This window comes from Acipenser ruthenus, chromosome 27, assembly GCF_902713425.1.
Source record: "Acipenser ruthenus chromosome 27, fAciRut3.2 maternal haplotype, whole genome shotgun sequence".
NCBI classification, from domain to species: Eukaryota; Metazoa; Chordata; class Actinopteri; order Acipenseriformes; family Acipenseridae; genus Acipenser; species Acipenser ruthenus.
The window spans coordinates 26,703,314-26,719,551 of NC_081215.1; the positions used below are offsets into that span (position 1 = coordinate 26,703,314).

At 41.0% G+C, this 16,238-nt stretch overlaps 1 protein-coding gene across 2 annotated transcripts in view; it reads right to left on the reverse strand.

Annotated features, from left to right (window-relative positions):
- The window catches only part of muc5.1 (mucin 5.1, oligomeric mucus/gel-forming), a 32,315-nt gene extending 21,399 nt beyond the window's left edge, over positions 1-10,916 (reverse strand). The window contains exons 1-23 of one of the 2 annotated variants that reach the window (XM_059002220.1): positions 10,801-10,916; positions 9,608-9,685; positions 9,109-9,370; positions 8,675-8,789; positions 8,366-8,456; positions 7,888-7,994; positions 7,276-7,492; positions 6,912-7,037; positions 6,586-6,703; positions 6,066-6,204; positions 5,615-5,725; positions 5,175-5,244; positions 4,688-4,825; positions 4,370-4,534; positions 4,092-4,186; positions 3,714-3,840; positions 3,188-3,443; positions 2,786-2,835; positions 2,468-2,568; positions 1,199-1,350; positions 879-1,017; positions 575-685; positions 25-204 (exon numbers count right to left, since the gene is read on the reverse strand). In XM_059002220.1, coding sequence (XP_058858203.1) covers positions 25-204; positions 575-685; positions 879-1,017; positions 1,199-1,350; positions 2,468-2,568; positions 2,786-2,835; positions 3,188-3,443; positions 3,714-3,840; positions 4,092-4,186; positions 4,370-4,534; positions 4,688-4,825; positions 5,175-5,244; positions 5,615-5,725; positions 6,066-6,204; positions 6,586-6,703; positions 6,912-7,037; positions 7,276-7,492; positions 7,888-7,994; positions 8,366-8,456; positions 8,675-8,789; positions 9,109-9,370; positions 9,608-9,685; positions 10,801-10,876 — 3,024 coding nt within the window. In that variant the 5' untranslated portion in view covers positions 10,877-10,916. Of the gene's footprint in view, positions 1-24; positions 205-510; positions 540-574; positions 686-878; positions 1,018-1,198; positions 1,351-2,467; positions 2,569-2,785; positions 2,836-3,187; positions 3,444-3,713; positions 3,841-4,091; positions 4,187-4,369; positions 4,535-4,687; positions 4,826-5,174; positions 5,245-5,614; positions 5,726-6,065; positions 6,205-6,585; positions 6,704-6,911; positions 7,038-7,275; positions 7,493-7,887; positions 7,995-8,365; positions 8,457-8,674; positions 8,790-9,108; positions 9,371-9,607; positions 9,686-10,800 lie in introns of those variants that run through there. The other variant, XM_059002221.1, reaches the window with a different exon arrangement.
- Positions 10,917-16,238: the final 5,322 nt, after the last annotated feature.

The window sequence follows — 16,238 nt, forward strand, 5'->3', positions numbered from 1 at the left end:
AAAATCCAGCCTGATGTCCCTTACCTGGAAATTGGGGCTGAGTTTGATGAACATGCTGGTCTTCTTGTCCCACATGAGGATTAATCCGTTCTTGGCTTGGATGACCATGTAAATTCCCATGGTGCTGATCTTGTAGGGTACATCTTCCCCTGAGTCTCTCTGGACCACCTGGTAGTGTCCTTCAGACAGTATCAGCTCATTGTTCTAATAAATGAAAAAAATAAAGCGTGTTAATTAAACATAACAAAGCCTAGTCCACCCCCTCCAACACAAAATATTGAGGCCTTTACTTTCTCTATAAGGACGCCACCACAGTTAGTAGAAATACCAGCAGTACTGACATACAAATGTGGTCAATGACATGTGCTAAACTGTGTGTTACCCCAAGGAACAGCTTGATGGCCTTGGAGCAGGTGGTCAATGACATGTGCTAAACTGTGTGTTACCCCAAGGAACAGCTTGATGGCCTTGGAGCAGGTGGTCAATGACATGTGCTAAACTGTGTGTTACCCCGAGGAACAGCTTGATGGCCTTGGAGCAGGTGGTCAATGACATGTGCTAAACTGTGTGTTACCCCGAGGAACAGCTTGATGGCCTTGGAGCAGGTGGTCCCTGTGGTGCCACACGGAATGTTCTCAGTGATCACTCTGAAGGTGCCATTGGCTGAGTTTCCGCTGCAATAGTCCTGCAATGGGAGAAACAAAAATTTAGCAATACTGATATCTGCTGGAGCTATAGGGTCATTCACTAAAATACACCAGGAAAGAAAACTTTCAGATTACCTAGAGACTGAAAATACTTTTCACTGAGACAACTTCAAATGAGACAAAACTAACATTGGATTTCAGAGATCAAATGTCTAATCTTGTGTTTTTTACCTGAGTGAGGGTGTATTCACAGTCTCCATTGAAGCTGAACCTCTTCCCATCAAAAGTGATGTAATGCCCATCTCCGTAGATGGCACAGGTACCCTGGCACTGGTTATCTGTGCACTGCCATCTTCTATCCTTGCAGGTACTTAGAAACAAAGAAACAGATATATTAGAAAAAACATGAGAAGAATTAACAGCATATGCATAGTAAATAAAATCATGCACATCAGGTAGTCTAAACCCGAAGGATCCTTGGTGAATTCCTCATGAACTGGAATGAGATGATGGCCCAGTTTCTGTAGTGAAGGATGGTGGATTTCACATACCAGGTGTTGCAGTCCGCTTTGATTGTCTCTCCAGGTTTGTAGGAGGCTCCGTTGTGGATGCAAGGACACTGGTTCTCAGAGACACAGCCTCCCTTACCATCTGAAAGCAGACCCTGTGGGCACACGCAACCAGAGGCACACTCTGTGCTGTACTGTTAAGAGAAGAGAAATCGAAACGTTATTCCAACCCGCTGTGGTACCTGGCATGGTTAAGCTTCTAATGATGTTCTTGAAATTCTTTAACACTAAATTGTTGTGTGTGTGTTTAAAATAAGGAGCTGTGCTTTCCTGACTTTTCATAAATATATGTACTAATTACCCTGACAAAGAAAGAATCGCAAAGCTGCAAAAAAATACTGTCATACCTATTCCGACCAGGCATGGTCAAATTGACCGATACATATAAATGATTATAACAATTAAATGTTGCTGTATTATTTGTGTTTAGCAGTCGTATTGAAGTTTGATTATATCAGTCTGCATTCCTCAAGTGAGCTGTCTGTTGACATTGCTATTGTTTCAATGAGCCTCTGATAGCCCATCAATCAGCCTTCACAGCTCACGGCGCCAGGCTGTCTGTCTGCACTATGTCACTCGTTTTTGTAAGAAATTCATTGCTACCCCAATACACATTGCAAATGGATCGCTGGACAGCAAAGCAGTGTTTGGAATTACTGCAAATTTTACCAAACAAGATGCTGATACAGCAAAGATGGACAATGAGGTAAGTGCACCCCATATTTTGAAAAGCGCAGTGTCTGTGTGATTTGTGCCAGCACTTAAACGTTGTAAAAAATTGTAAATGAAGCCCATTCTGTACAAATGTTTATTTATTCATGCCATTTGGATTATAGTATGTCTGTATATAAACGCATAGCTTCAGTTGCGTTCATGCACGTTGTTATGTAGGCAATATAAACCCATTTATTTAAAAATGTATTTCAGTTGTACAGTTTTGTATGTATAGGATATCATTTATTTACAAATGTTTGTTTATTTCGTTTTTTACCATTTTTTGAGGATGTGCGTTATGTAATATGTCTGTATATAAACACATGTCTGTTTATTTACAGTGTATCAGTTGTGTAGATGCTTTATATGACGTTCCTGAATAAAACTACGGCTTATATTCAATATTTTGTCCTTTCATTATAATATGTTATTCTTAATACACCGGTCAAATTGACCAGTCATGGTTGCCTATAAACGCAGTCATTCTAGTGTTAAAGGTTCCCAGGAATGTATAAAAAAAACTTCCCATTCACTTACACACTCCATATCCAGGGTCTGGCAGCTCTTCTGACACTCAGATCCACGAGCCCCTTGTGTAGCATTGCTGCAATCGAAGTAGACCATCGGTGCTGCGCAGCCTGCAAAGGAGAACTCAGGGGTTAGCTTTGAATAACGTAGCTGAATTTCTTGTGTCACAGGCATATCTGTAATAGTGAGCATATCCATGTTCAAGATCAATGGTTAAACATGCCATATAACGTACAGCAGTCTTCTGGAGTAACTCGTTGAAACAAAGATGACTCGTCCTAAAAGCATATCATTGCTTTTGATAAAGTCAGTAATCAAACTGCTTACTTGGTTGTGCAGATTCTCCAATGCAGTTCAGTTTCCCTTGTTTGCAAGTGCTAAAATGAAAATGATTAGATTAGATTAGATTAGATTAGATTAGATTAGATAAACCATTCAATACTGTAGTAGATCTTTTCAAATGTCTGACCTCACTTCACCAATCAACACTAAGGCTGATATTTTCCTTAGCAAACATTTCACAAACTGACTGTATCAGGGATGAAATTACCAGTACACACCACCAGTGCACCTCTACTGCTCATTTCTGTACTGGACTCATTACAGAAATTCCACCTTGCTCAGGCTTGATACATTATTGTTAAGCACACACATATAATGAAATAATAAACAGATAAAAACAATAAGGTTGTCAAAAATTCCTTTAAGAAACTGAACACATAAACCTACCACAATGCTCCATCCCTGTTGATGACCTCTCCAGCTGACACAACTGACCCCTTGTTGTAACACGGGCAGCTAGCAGGTGGGACGCATCTGCCGCCCTCATCCATGTAGATCCCCTCTGCACACCCACACCCATCCACAGGTACAAATTTCACCTTGCAGGTGTAGTCCGGCTCACTGAGGGAGCGGCAGGTGCGATCACAGCTGGTCATGCTGTAGCTGTAGGTCAGTGTCTTAGGGCAGGAGGTGGAGTACTTGGCTGAAGAAATAAATGGGAATAAATGATTAGACTAGGCTTTCGGGAAGACGCGTTTTAAAGTCAACTCTTACCTTAACAGAAGCAGGGCAAGATGAAAATTCAGTTTCCTGCATTGAAACTAGATAAGTAAATGACAACTGTGGTCTTTGAAGCAAGAGATCCGAGTGGAGTTTTAAATCTTCATGTGCAATCGGATGTGCTTTAGTGCATCTCTGTAAGAAATCAGGTGGTTTAGCTTGCTTGGGTAACTGAAACTCTCAAGATACTTACTGCAGATGTTGCTTCTCCAGCCGTCCAGCTGGACCCCCTTAGCAGCGCAGGCGCGGACGTACGAGGAGATGGCTGCACACATGCAGTCCTCGCTCTTCTCACAGTTACAGCTGTCGTACATGCACCTCTGCGGACAGCGAAAGACATATTAGTAAAACGTACTGGGGGGGTGCAGCTGAAAAAGAGGGCTAGTATAAAGTATCAGAACAAAAAAGCTAAAACAAAGCGTACTTAATTTCAAAAAGATTTAGGCGAGAAAAAAAAAAAAAAAAATCACAAGTAACAACTTTGTAAGTTGATTGCCGCTAGGACACAGGTCCCAGGTAGATTTGTATTTAATGGTGGTGCAGTAAATTGTTTAAAAGTTTAAAAACATACTGTTTTGTAGGTGGCAGGGTTGACCATGGGATGGCAGGCAGCAAAAGAACCCTGAGGGTCTAACAGCATGGAGCACCAGTGCTGAGCATATTTTTCTGTGAAAGAAAAGCCAGCAGAACATTATTTACAAGGATACTGCAAACTTCATTGATGGCAAAATAATTGATATGCATGGTGCTCTCAATCAGAAATAGAAGAGAATGTATTTATCATTAACCCTTCAACCTAAAATTTAATTTTAAAGAGATGCTGGTGCTGTACAGCAATAGGATGCGTACCATTCTCAACACTCAGACTGCAAGGGTTATCGTAGGTGTCCTTCACATCCGGGCAGCTCGCTTGGGTCTTCCAGGTGTTGGCAAAGGCAGAGGCCGTTCCCTCCACTACCCCGCTGCTGACTTTGAAATCATCAGCCTGGACATCGTTAAAATTACCGCAGAGCCCTGGATAAAAAGAGCAACGAATTAATTGAGAATGACTTAGTGTATATATATATATATTCCTTTCGTTTCAGTTGGAAAAAACTCTAGTATAGTTATAATAGAAAATATATACGTGAAGGATGATAAGTCTCGTCAAACCCAGAAAACACTTACCACAAGTCAGACCCTTGTAAGAGGAACCTGCAGTGATGTAGACCTGCATAATGGGAATGAGCTGGATCTCCAGCACCAGGTCAAAGGAGGTTTGAAGAATGATGTAGAACGAGGATGGTCTGAAGATGGTTACATTGGCTACAAAATACAAGAAGACATCGTTAGAGTCATGGAAATGGTCTTTAAGAATGTCGTGACTCTCCCCTTCAGAACAGTGACCAAAGCTATGGTTCTAATGAGGCCATGTGGTCTGTTGTCAACAATCAAAATCTAGGACATGAATAAGCAAGGTCAGTACAACCGTGCAAGAGAAACAGTGGGGGTGTTCGACTGAATATCCCGAAAGGGAAGAAGTGCATGAAAAAAAACTCATTGTGAATAATTTACTACATTTTCATGTGAATCATTATTGAAATTATAACAACGATTCAAATGGTCCATAAAATCATTTGTGAAGAGGAAGGGAAGATAGTGTATAGAAATCTACCTGTATACAATGGCAGCTGAGCGAACATGCCGTTCACAAAAACGCTTCCACTTGGATTGATGCTGAAGACCTAAGAATAGAACATCAAGAGTCAGAACTAGAATATTGCACAGTAGACACAGTGTTTGCATGGTACCAAATCATTGGGAAAAATAAACTTTACACACGCTCACACACACACACACACACACACACACACACACGTTCACACACACACACACACACACACACACACATACACACACTCACACACAGACACACACACATACATGCGCACACACACACACACACACACACACATACACATACACACACACGCTCACACACACAAGCACACACACGCTCTCACACACACACACACGCTCACACACACACACACACGCACATATATATATATATACAAGTATATATTGGATATTTTGTATTTTAAGTTGACTTACGTTTTGTCTTCCGGCAATAGCAAGGGTGACAGACTTTAGGCAGGTCTCTGTGTCTGTCAGCCCACACTTGACAATGTCACCGAGCACTGTAAATGCATTGTTTTGGCAATTCTAAAGAAAGGGAAGACAAAACAAAAGGTTGATTTGCAGTCTGGGGAGACATACTGACGTCTCATAAATGGTTCTTTCAATGCAGACGGGGGGACGGGGGAATGGGGGTGCTTTCTTTAGTGCTTTAGAACATAAGAAAGTTTACAAACGAGAGGAGGCCCCATTCAGCCCATCTTGCTCGTTTGGTCGTTAGTAGCTTATTGATCCCAGAATCTCATCAAGCAGCTTCTTGAAGGATCTCAGGGTGTCAGCTTCAACAACATTACTGGGGAGTTGGTTCCAGACCCTCACAATTCTCTGTGTAAAAAGGTGCCTCCTATTTTCTGTTTTGAATGCCCACCTTTGAGAGGACATAGGAACAGTCTCCATGGAAGGTGAAGTCTTGGCCATCGTATGAGGTGACGTGGGACCCTCCCTTAACAGAACAGGATCCAGGGCAGTCCAGGTCATTGCAGGTCCACCGTCCTCCATTGCAGGCGCTGCAGAGAAGAATCAAATGCTCAGGCAACGGCCAATTTAACCAAACAAGGTGGCTTTTGGTTTGTTTGTTTTTTTTAATTAGAAACTTATGCTATTCTTTATTACACTTTGGTATACTTCTCTAAGCATAGTCTAATAAAGCACAGTGAAAGCATGATAAAGCATAGGTAATGCTATCATGTATTAATAAACATGACAAACCAGGGTAAGCTATAGTCAATGCATTGTATAACCATGGCAAAAAGCACGGGAAAGTGGAAAAATACCATACAAAAATACAATGATAAACCATGGTACATTTTAAATCAATTGACTATGTAAACACACACACACTACAGGATTCTGCCAATTGCAATGGTAAGAGAATGAATAAGACATACCAGTGCCGGCAGTCACTGGAGTAAGACTCTCCAGGACTGTACGTTTTTCCATTGTAGCTGCAGGAGCAGTTTTGCAGCGGAATACAGCCACTCTGGGTAATGTCATCTAAAACAGTTCCTGTGGAAAAAAAAAAGAAAGTCGACAATTCAGACAATACTCCTATCTTGGCCTTGGTACTGTATGGACAGTTACTATAAATTGATTCCGAAAGACATAAGCCTATTGAAAACTAATCATGACAGTGTGAATAATCAAGCAATGATGTGACTGTATATTAGTGAAATTAAAAAAAAAATTAAAAAAAAAACCGTGCTGCATTGCTTACCTGCTGGGCAGAAGCAGCCATCAGTGCAGTGGTCCTCACAGAGGTGACCTCGGTCAGGGTTGGAGCAGGTGTCAGTGCAGGGAATCCCACACTCCTGGAACTCCATGTTCATTGAGCATTTCTTACCTGGAAAACAACAGTGACGCCCATGAGACCCCCAACAATAGAACCGTGCTCTTCAGATTGAAATTGCTGGTTTTAATACAGTTTGGTATTCAAAAAAAAAAAAAAAAAACGTTTTTGAAAAATGAAAATGTGAAAAAACACAGAAATAAAATGGTTTATAAAACTTGAAATGGCTTTTCTTTGAGTAAGTTTTAATAAAACAAAAATGAAATGTAGAAATTGAGTACGGTAAGCTTACTGCAGAATTGATCTGTTCTCCAGTTCTGGGGTTTGCCGCCAGCATGCACACACTGCCGCGAGTATTCAGAGATGGTACTGCACAGGCAGAAATGGTCAGTGGTGTTGTGACACTGGCACAAGTCTTTAACGCAGGCTTCGACAAACGCATCTATAGGTACCAGGTCCTTGCAGGTGGCGAAGGCAGGGCTGGACAGAATCTGCTCACACAATGGTCTCTGTAACAGACATAGAGAATTTGTTTCATATGTATTATTGTTATTACAAAAAAACAGAAGATTAATAATCTTTCATCTGCATGATGATATGATGATATGCAGTACAAGAAAATGAAACCCTGCTGCTCATTCATTGTTAGTTGTAAATCTGTCTTTTATAACGCTAGTACCTTTGATAATATGAGCATCCTCTCTTGTAGTGAACCCCCTTATAAAAGGTTCCCCCTAGTAAAAGTCTAGCAGTCTAGCAAAGCACAGTGGGTAAACAATGGTAAATGCATAGTATAACCATGGTAAAAATGCAAAAATACCATCCAGAACTACCGTGGTAAACTTTTATAAAGGTTATCTTAGAATATAATGTGTGTTTGTGGCGTGTGGAAAGCAGGCCTCACCGCAGAGGCGCACTTGTCCTCAGATGGAGGAGTGAGTTCAATGCATGTTTCTGTTGGGCTATCCATCTTCCAGAAGTTTGCAAAATCCAGAGGAGATATTTTCATACCTAGAAAGAAAGAAATGTGGTCACACTTTAAACTAACACACTCAATGACACGTATTTACGCTTGTAATAACACACACTGCTCTGCGGTTAGAATGTTGCTGCAGGCTCAACTGCAAAATGAAAATATTAGCGTTGTGCTAATGTCTTTTGTAATTACACTTGACAATGTGTATTTGCAATGTAAATAGACTGTACAGTAAAACCACATGACAGTTGCATTGTAACATACCATGCAATGAGAGATGTGTGTGTAAAATATCAACAGTGTGTTACGATAATACTTCTAAAGGTATTCAGACCCCTCCCCCCGTTTAATTCTGCTTTAATGTATCAGCAGCAGGGTGAGCTGTGAAAAGACTGCACAAGCTTACCATTTTGAATGAACTCATCATAGACCTGGACTCCATTGAAGTCCCCACAGAGGCCACACGTCTGGTTCATGTATTTGGCATCCATTTCCAGCTACAGGGAGAGACAGCGAGCCTTAGCCAAGGGAACTGACACAATCTTTGCAATGCTGTTTATTAAGAAAGTTGCTGTACATACGGTACAGCATGCATATGCTTGCTAGGACTGAAGGAAACGAGTTAAAAAGTAAACATGCTCCTTTTGCGTCTGATTTGGAGAAAACCTTGACCACCCAAAAGGAGCTGTTAGTAGCATGTAGATCAGGTTCCTACCACAAGAGAATCATCCTCGTTCCACATGGCAACCAGCCCGAGTTTAGCCGTGACCTTGATGTAAGAATTGATCTTTTCAATCAGGACACCAGACTGGCTGAAAGGCAGGGTAACCCTGGAAGAAAAGGATTTTAGCACTGGTCAGGGCTCAGAGTCAGGCCGGCAGCATTCTTAAAGCTGTTGGAAGCTGTTTTAATTCATTTACAGCAGCAACAATAGAATAATATAATAATTCTGTAGACAATAAATACGTACAAATAATTACACACAGTAATTAGAGACACTTCAAGTAAAGCGTTACCACACTGTCTATGTTTGCTGTAAATCCAGTTGTAACAATACAATACAATTGTAACAATTGTAAGTTGCCCTGGATAAGGGCGTCTGCCAAGAAATAAATAATAAATCCCTACACTGTGTTCACAAGCACTTACTGCTTCCCGTTGACTGAGATGGCGTTCTTGGTGAATTGCAGCACTATCCCGTCCAGCTTCATGGTTATGGTGCTGATGGTGGGCAGGTCGTTGACGACCGCTCGTCTCATCTGGATGTTGAAGTCCTCGTAGTTGCTCTTGCACTGCGAGGCGAGGACGTAGTTGCAGGTGGAGGGGAGATTAAACACGTCTCCATCAAACATCTTGAAGTGGTAGTTACCCCATGTGCTGCACACGTGGCCGTTGTGAGCAGGGTTCACAGCTGAGAAAGGAACAGCGGAAACCTTTTTAATGTTGATCTTGGACGGGATACTTGTTTGAATAACTATCCGAAGTGCTGGCCACTTGCACCACTGCTGAAGGCAGCTTTCATGTACATCCTGCATACAGTAGGTTAACATCATAGATGCAATTAATGGCAGAAATACAAGAACTTTAAAGACATGTGGTTGGCAAATTCAAATAGAATGAAGTGCTGAAATCAGATTATTGATCTTACCAGATATAATGGGCTTCATCATTCCCGGGATGATGTTAACTTTTGTTTCGCCCATTTGCTGCACCTCTGGTTGAGACCCTGTTGGGAGACACATATGGGGATGAGTCCAGTGTCCCGTGATTATGCTTATTGGTGGACTGTGTTTATTTATTGAGTTTTTTTCAAATCAGACTAGACAATGCTTTTTTGGCAGTGTTGCTGAGTTTCAAAATACCATTCATCATTTCAAATGGAAAAGACACAGACCATTTTGAAAGAAAACAAAACTGTAAAAGTTTCAACATTAGCCTACAACATATGCAGGGTAATAAACATGTATGTGTATTTTACACAGTGATGCTATCCATATGAGCATCAAAAATGATCTCTCTAGTCACATAAATTTAAATTAATTCTACTTATTTCTTTGCAGTTTTAGCTAGCCAGCCAAACTGACCCTTCTTCTGTGTTTATTTTCTGTATAAAAAAACATATTTATGCACAGTTTGGTCCAATTAGGCATAAACGAGCCAATTAAAATAAAGAAATATATCGAATGTCTATAAACTGTTAAAAAATATATTAAAAAAAAATACACCCCCACTCGACCTCTCCGCTCCGCCTGCACTAGAAGACTGGCTCTACCTCCGCTACGCTCCCCTGCCTCCAGAGCCCGCTCCTTCTCCACCCTCGCCCCGCAGTGGTGGAATGACCTTCCTACAGATGTCAGGACTGCCCAGTCCCTGACCACATTCCGGCGCCTCCTCAAGACTCACCTCTTCAGACAGCACCTGTAGAACTCCTCTTTTCCCTCTGGACACTTATCACTCTTCCTTAAATGCACTTTACTTGCTCTTATCTGCTCCCTATTTTACTGCATTTAATTCTGTACTTTAGAGTACTGTAATCTGTCATGTGTTATTTAATCTGTAGTATTTTGTATTTAATCCTATCCTGATGTAACTATCACTGACACTGTTATCTGCTCCGTTATTGAATCGTATTTTGTCATATACTTGGACTTGCTAGAACTTGCTCTTAATTATTTTAATACTTGTACTGTGATTCTTGAAATGTATTCTTATTTACGACTGGATAAGGGCATCTGCTAAGAAATAAATAATAACAATAATAATGTGTGCATACAATAGAGGTTTCCATGCAATTCCTATGCAATGCTAACTTTACATCTAAATAAAAAAAAACATTCCTACCACTCATAGTAGAGGCATTAGCAGCAGATATCACCCATATAAGCACCCATAGCTCTATCCCCCTTCTTAAGCCCATGTTGCCCTGTAGTTTGCTGGCTGGAGCTCCACAGGTACAGTGCAGGTACACTCTGCGTGGTGCTCCTTCCTTGGGTCTGCTCCCTTTTATACCGGAAGAGTCTGGGGAGGGCCCCAGGTGCCTGGAGGGGCTCTGAGGAGGTGGAGCTCTAGGGTAAGGTAAATACACGCATGACTTCTTAAGAAATGGGCACACTGTTTGAAGAAGGGGAGTGGAAGGTTCTGTTGGGATCCAGAACCTCAATTGCATGTCCACTTCATTTTGTTGAATATTAATGTATCCGGTTGGAAACAGGAAGCAAGGATGGGTTATTTAAAGAAAACACAATTGGGGGTTAAGTTTTCCCAGATTTAAATCTATTTACCTCTCCATTATCAGGCTGTGCAGTGTAGAACAGCACAGATGCACAAAAATATTGATCAGCAAATGAAATCAGCAATGACCAATACAGCCTGGTAAAAGCCATTTATTGTCACTATTGATGTTTTATAGTTTTTTTTCCTGTAGATATTCATTTTATTGTTTTTCTACTTAAGCTGTTAGATAGATGAGCAACAGTTAAAAATAGTGTCTCCATAATTTCAGCTCAAGGTGTAATTTAGCAGATCAGTTACATTCAAACACTTATCTAAGAGAAAATATATATATTTTTTTGTAAATATTAAAAGTGCACGAAAGTGCTAAACCTCCAGTTGGCTCTGTTTTAAAGGGGCAATGAACGTATATATATATATATATATATATATATATATATATATATATATATATATATATGTATATATATATATATATATATATATATATATATATATATATATATATATAAAAATGTATTGCAGTATATTACAGTATATAGAGATATAGCCTGGGGAAAGCAATTACAGTGCAAAGTTACTACAGAATGTAATGTTGTTTTAATGAAATGGTTCATCGGTATGCAGGGTACATTTACATTTCATCAAGTCCATACAACAATAGATGAAATGCTGTAAACAGGCTAACATCACAACTTCTCAAGTGATGCATACCCTACCTGCTTACTTAATTAAGCCAAAGACACACACCACCAGGAACTAGCATCCAAGAGGACTGTTGATTTAGAGTTACGGAAACATTTGTTTAAAAAATATTTTGAATGACCCAGGAACTGGATCCTGGTTTTTACAATGATGTAAATAAAAGAATTTACCAGATATGTTAGTCATCCCGTGTCACTCCTTCATACAGTACATGTTTAATATCACATTGCTGATGTTTGTGTTTAACCAAAGACTAAAGTGATACAGTTTACTCAGGGGTGTCAGTACCCCTTAAAACAATACAGGGTGTTGATTCATCTAGCTCTAAAATGTTCTGTGAGAAAGCACGCTTTCTGATCTTTTTGTATGAGAACATTATTTGAGTCGTTTTACTGAGGGACTGAATTGCAATGGATTATTAGTGACCAGCATGATTAAGTGTTATTACATTTATTTGTGGGGAATGATAGGATAGGTGCTGTCCAGGATCTTGCTGAAAGAAGCCATCCTCCTATGAGGTGAGACCAAGGCTGGGTGATGGGACCCATCGACCCCACCAAAGTAGACGTGAGTGGGGGACAGATCTTCACGACAGAAGGACGGAGGATTGTGGTAAACCAATGAGTGAAGAAGAAAGGCTGTTTCTCCTCGGCAAGCCTTTTAAAAACACACACACACATATACAGTTTATATGGAGAATGTCAACGAATTGCACCATAGAACAGGGGTATGTGTTCAATTGAGAGCAGCAAGCAAGCTGGGATTGAACAAGAGAAAGAGTGAGCAGGATGTTCAAGGCCAGCCAGGACTTGAGCTGTGCTGTTTTTACTTGGCACTCACACAACAGCATTTCTTAAAACAGAAAGAAAAGTTCCCCAATAGGTTTGGCAAGCCTTATGCTTTAGCAGGTATAGAATGTTATTGTTGTTTTGTTGTTGCCAAAAATGAGCCTGCGTTTATGTATTGTAGCGAACCTCAGTTAACACCGGTTTCAGGCTTACACAAATAAAGGTAATGAATGCATCTAAAACATTTCTAATTAGTGCACTTTTGCCTAGTGAAAGCTTGAAAAGTAAATAATTTGGGAGGTATTTGGTGTTCACTATTCTCTTTATTTAATGTATGTATTTGTGGTTGTATGTATTTTATCTATTTATTTATGGACACCATATCGCTTAAGGGAGTTGGTGCTTTGTAGCTATTTTTTGATTTCCCTTTAAAACATTGTTTGCAGAACTCATTTGTTAAGCTAATGGAAACTAATAAAAACTACAAACATTTGGAAGTTTACCTAAACTAATATTAGATAGGCCAAAGAGTGCTAATCAGGGTCTGTGAAACTACAGGTTTATGTTTAAAGTCTTAGTTAAAGACTCGAGCAGTTTAGTGACTCGACTCGACTCGAGCAGTTTAGTGACTCGACTCGACTCGAGCAGTTTAGTGACTCGACTCGACTCGAGCTTGGCATATCAAAGACTCGACTCGACTCGAGCTTGGCATATCAAAGACTCGACTCGACTCGAGCAGTTTAGTGACTCGACTCGACTCGAGCTTGGCATATCAAAGACTCGACTCGACTCGAGCAGTTTAGTGACTCGACTGGACTCGAGCTTGGCATATCAAAGACTCGACTCGACTCGAGCAGTTTAGTGACTCGACTGGACTCGAGCAGTTTAGTGACTCGACTGGACTCGAGCTTGGCATATCAAAGACTCGACTCGACTCGAGCAGTTTAGTGACTCGACTGGACTCGAGCTTGGCATATCAAAGACTCGACTCGACTCGAGCAGTTTAGTGACTCGACTGGACTCGAGCTTGGCATATCAAAGACTCGACTCGACTCGAGCAGTTTAGTGACTCGACTGGACTCGAGCTTGGCATATCAAAGACTCGACTCGACTCGAGCAGTTTAGTGACTCGACTGGACTCGAGCTTGGCATATCAAAGACTCGACTCGACTCGAGCAGTTTAGTGACTCGACTGGACTCGAGCTTGGCATATCAAAGACTCGACTCGACTCGAGCAGTTTAGTGACTCGACTCGACTCGAGCTTGGCATATCAAAGACTCGACTCGACTCGAGCAGTTTAGTGACTCGACTGGACTCGAGCTTGGCATATCAAAGACTCGACTCGACTCGAGCAGTTTAGTGACTCGACTCGACTCGAGCTTGGCATATCAAAGACTCGACTCGACTCGAGCAGTTTAGTGACTCGACTCGACTCGAGCTTGGCATATCAAAGACTCGACTCGACTCGAGCAGTTTAGTGACTCGACTCGAGCAGTTTAGTGACTCGACTGGACTCGAGCTTGGCATATCAAAGACTCGACTCGACTCGAGCAGTTTAGTGACTTGACTCGAGCAGTTTAGTGACTCGACTCGACTCGAGCTTGGCATATCAAAGACTCGACTCAACTCGAGCAGTTTAGTGACTCGACTCGACTCGAGCAGTTTAGTGACTCGACTCGACTCGAGCAGTTTAGTGACTCGACTCGACTCGAGCAGTTTAGGGACTCGACTCGAGCTTGGTATGTCAGAGACTTGACTCGAGCAGTTTAGTGACTCGACTGGACTCGAGCTTGGCATATCAAAGACTCGACTCAACTCGAGCAGTTTAGTGACTCGACTCGACTCGAGCAGTTTAGTGACTCGACTCGACTCGAGCAGTTTAGTGACTCGACTCGACTCGAGCAGTTTAGGGACTCGAGTCTTTATTCCCCAATGAATCGACTCGAGTCCCAATTTTGGTGACTTGTTACAACTCTGCTTTCTTGGGCAGGTTGTTGACTGTTTGCACAGTTAGAATGCAGGTACTAGGGGCTTGAGGTGACATGTTTATTCACATTGCTTTAGGAATGACTATGCATTTTCCTTTAAGGATCAGGGAGTCAGTTAAACTGAGTTCTTCTCATACATTCCAGTAAGGTTTCAGTTCATCAGATAATTCTTTACTTGTTTCTGGCCAACCGTTTTCTATAGCCTTTCTCAGAGCCTGCATAGTGCTGTCATTTTCAATCTCAGCTTTCAGTTCCATAAGCATACGTACCTGAGCCTCAGCTTCTACTTCCATGCTGCAATCTGTCTCCGGCAGGTATGCTCTTGACAAAGCATCAGCAACCAGCATCTGTTTACCTGGAATACGATTCAAGTCATACTGGTATTTCTGTAATCTCAGAAGGAATTGCTGAATTCTAGGTGGAGCATTACTCGGTGGTTTCTTCACTATAACCTCCAGTGGTTTGTGATCTGATTCTATTTCAGTTCTTCTCCCATAAACATACTGATGAAATCTTTCACACCCAAAAACTACAAACTGCTCTGTGTTTGTGAGTGCCCTGGATGCATAAGCAACTGGTGCATTATCTCCTAAACCACTTTTAGAGGCATCAACTGTTAGCTTCACTGGCTTGTTTGGGTCAAAGTACTTTAGAACTGGAGCTTTAGTTAAACATGCTTTCAATTCCTTTATTTCCTTTTCCTGTTCTTTTGATCAGTGCCATTCAATGTCATTCTGGAGCAATTGTCTTAGTTGTGCAGTTATTGCAGACATTTGTGGCAGATATTTTGCAAGAAAATTGGCCGTACCCATAAATCTTTGTAACTCTACATGTTTGCTGGCTTTGGCATGTCCACAATAGACTTTATTTTTACATCATCATGTTTCATTCCATCTGCTGTGAGACTATTTCCTAAATACTTCAGCTGCTGCAGTGCAATGTGGCACTTTTTACTTTTGAATTTTAAGCCAGCATCTCTAGCATTAAGACTCTTCACAGTCCCTCATCGTGCTCTGCTCTAGTATTTCTCCAGATCAGCAAATCATCAATGTATGTTGTAACACCATCAGTTCTTTCCTGGGTGTCTCCCCCTAGCCCAAAAGTAAACTTACCTTCTTTCTTCACCCACTTTTCTTGACAGTACCATTTTGTTTAAATTTGTAAAGCGCCTTAGTTAAAGGCGCTATAAAAATGTAAATCAATTATTTCTGCTATTTTCTTGCGAAACACTTCAAGTGCACTAGAAATTCCAAACGGCAGCCTTAGAAATCTCCCAAACAGTGTGTTGAAAGTAGTATAATTTGAACTCTGATAACCCAGCTGTATTGCCACTGGGAGCATCTAAAACGCTAAAGAATTTAGCTCCTGTCAGTTTTTTTTTCAACTTAAGCACTCTTTACCCATGGCTGGACAGCTGTTTCTCTCATGTTCTTTACCACACCTTCCGCATCTCATCTGTTTTCTTGGTCTGTGAGGGCACCTTTGCGGCGTATTTGTTTTCTTTGTATTGATTTATTTCAGCAAAAGTTTTGATTTGGTCCCGACTCAGGTTTTCCATTGTTATTA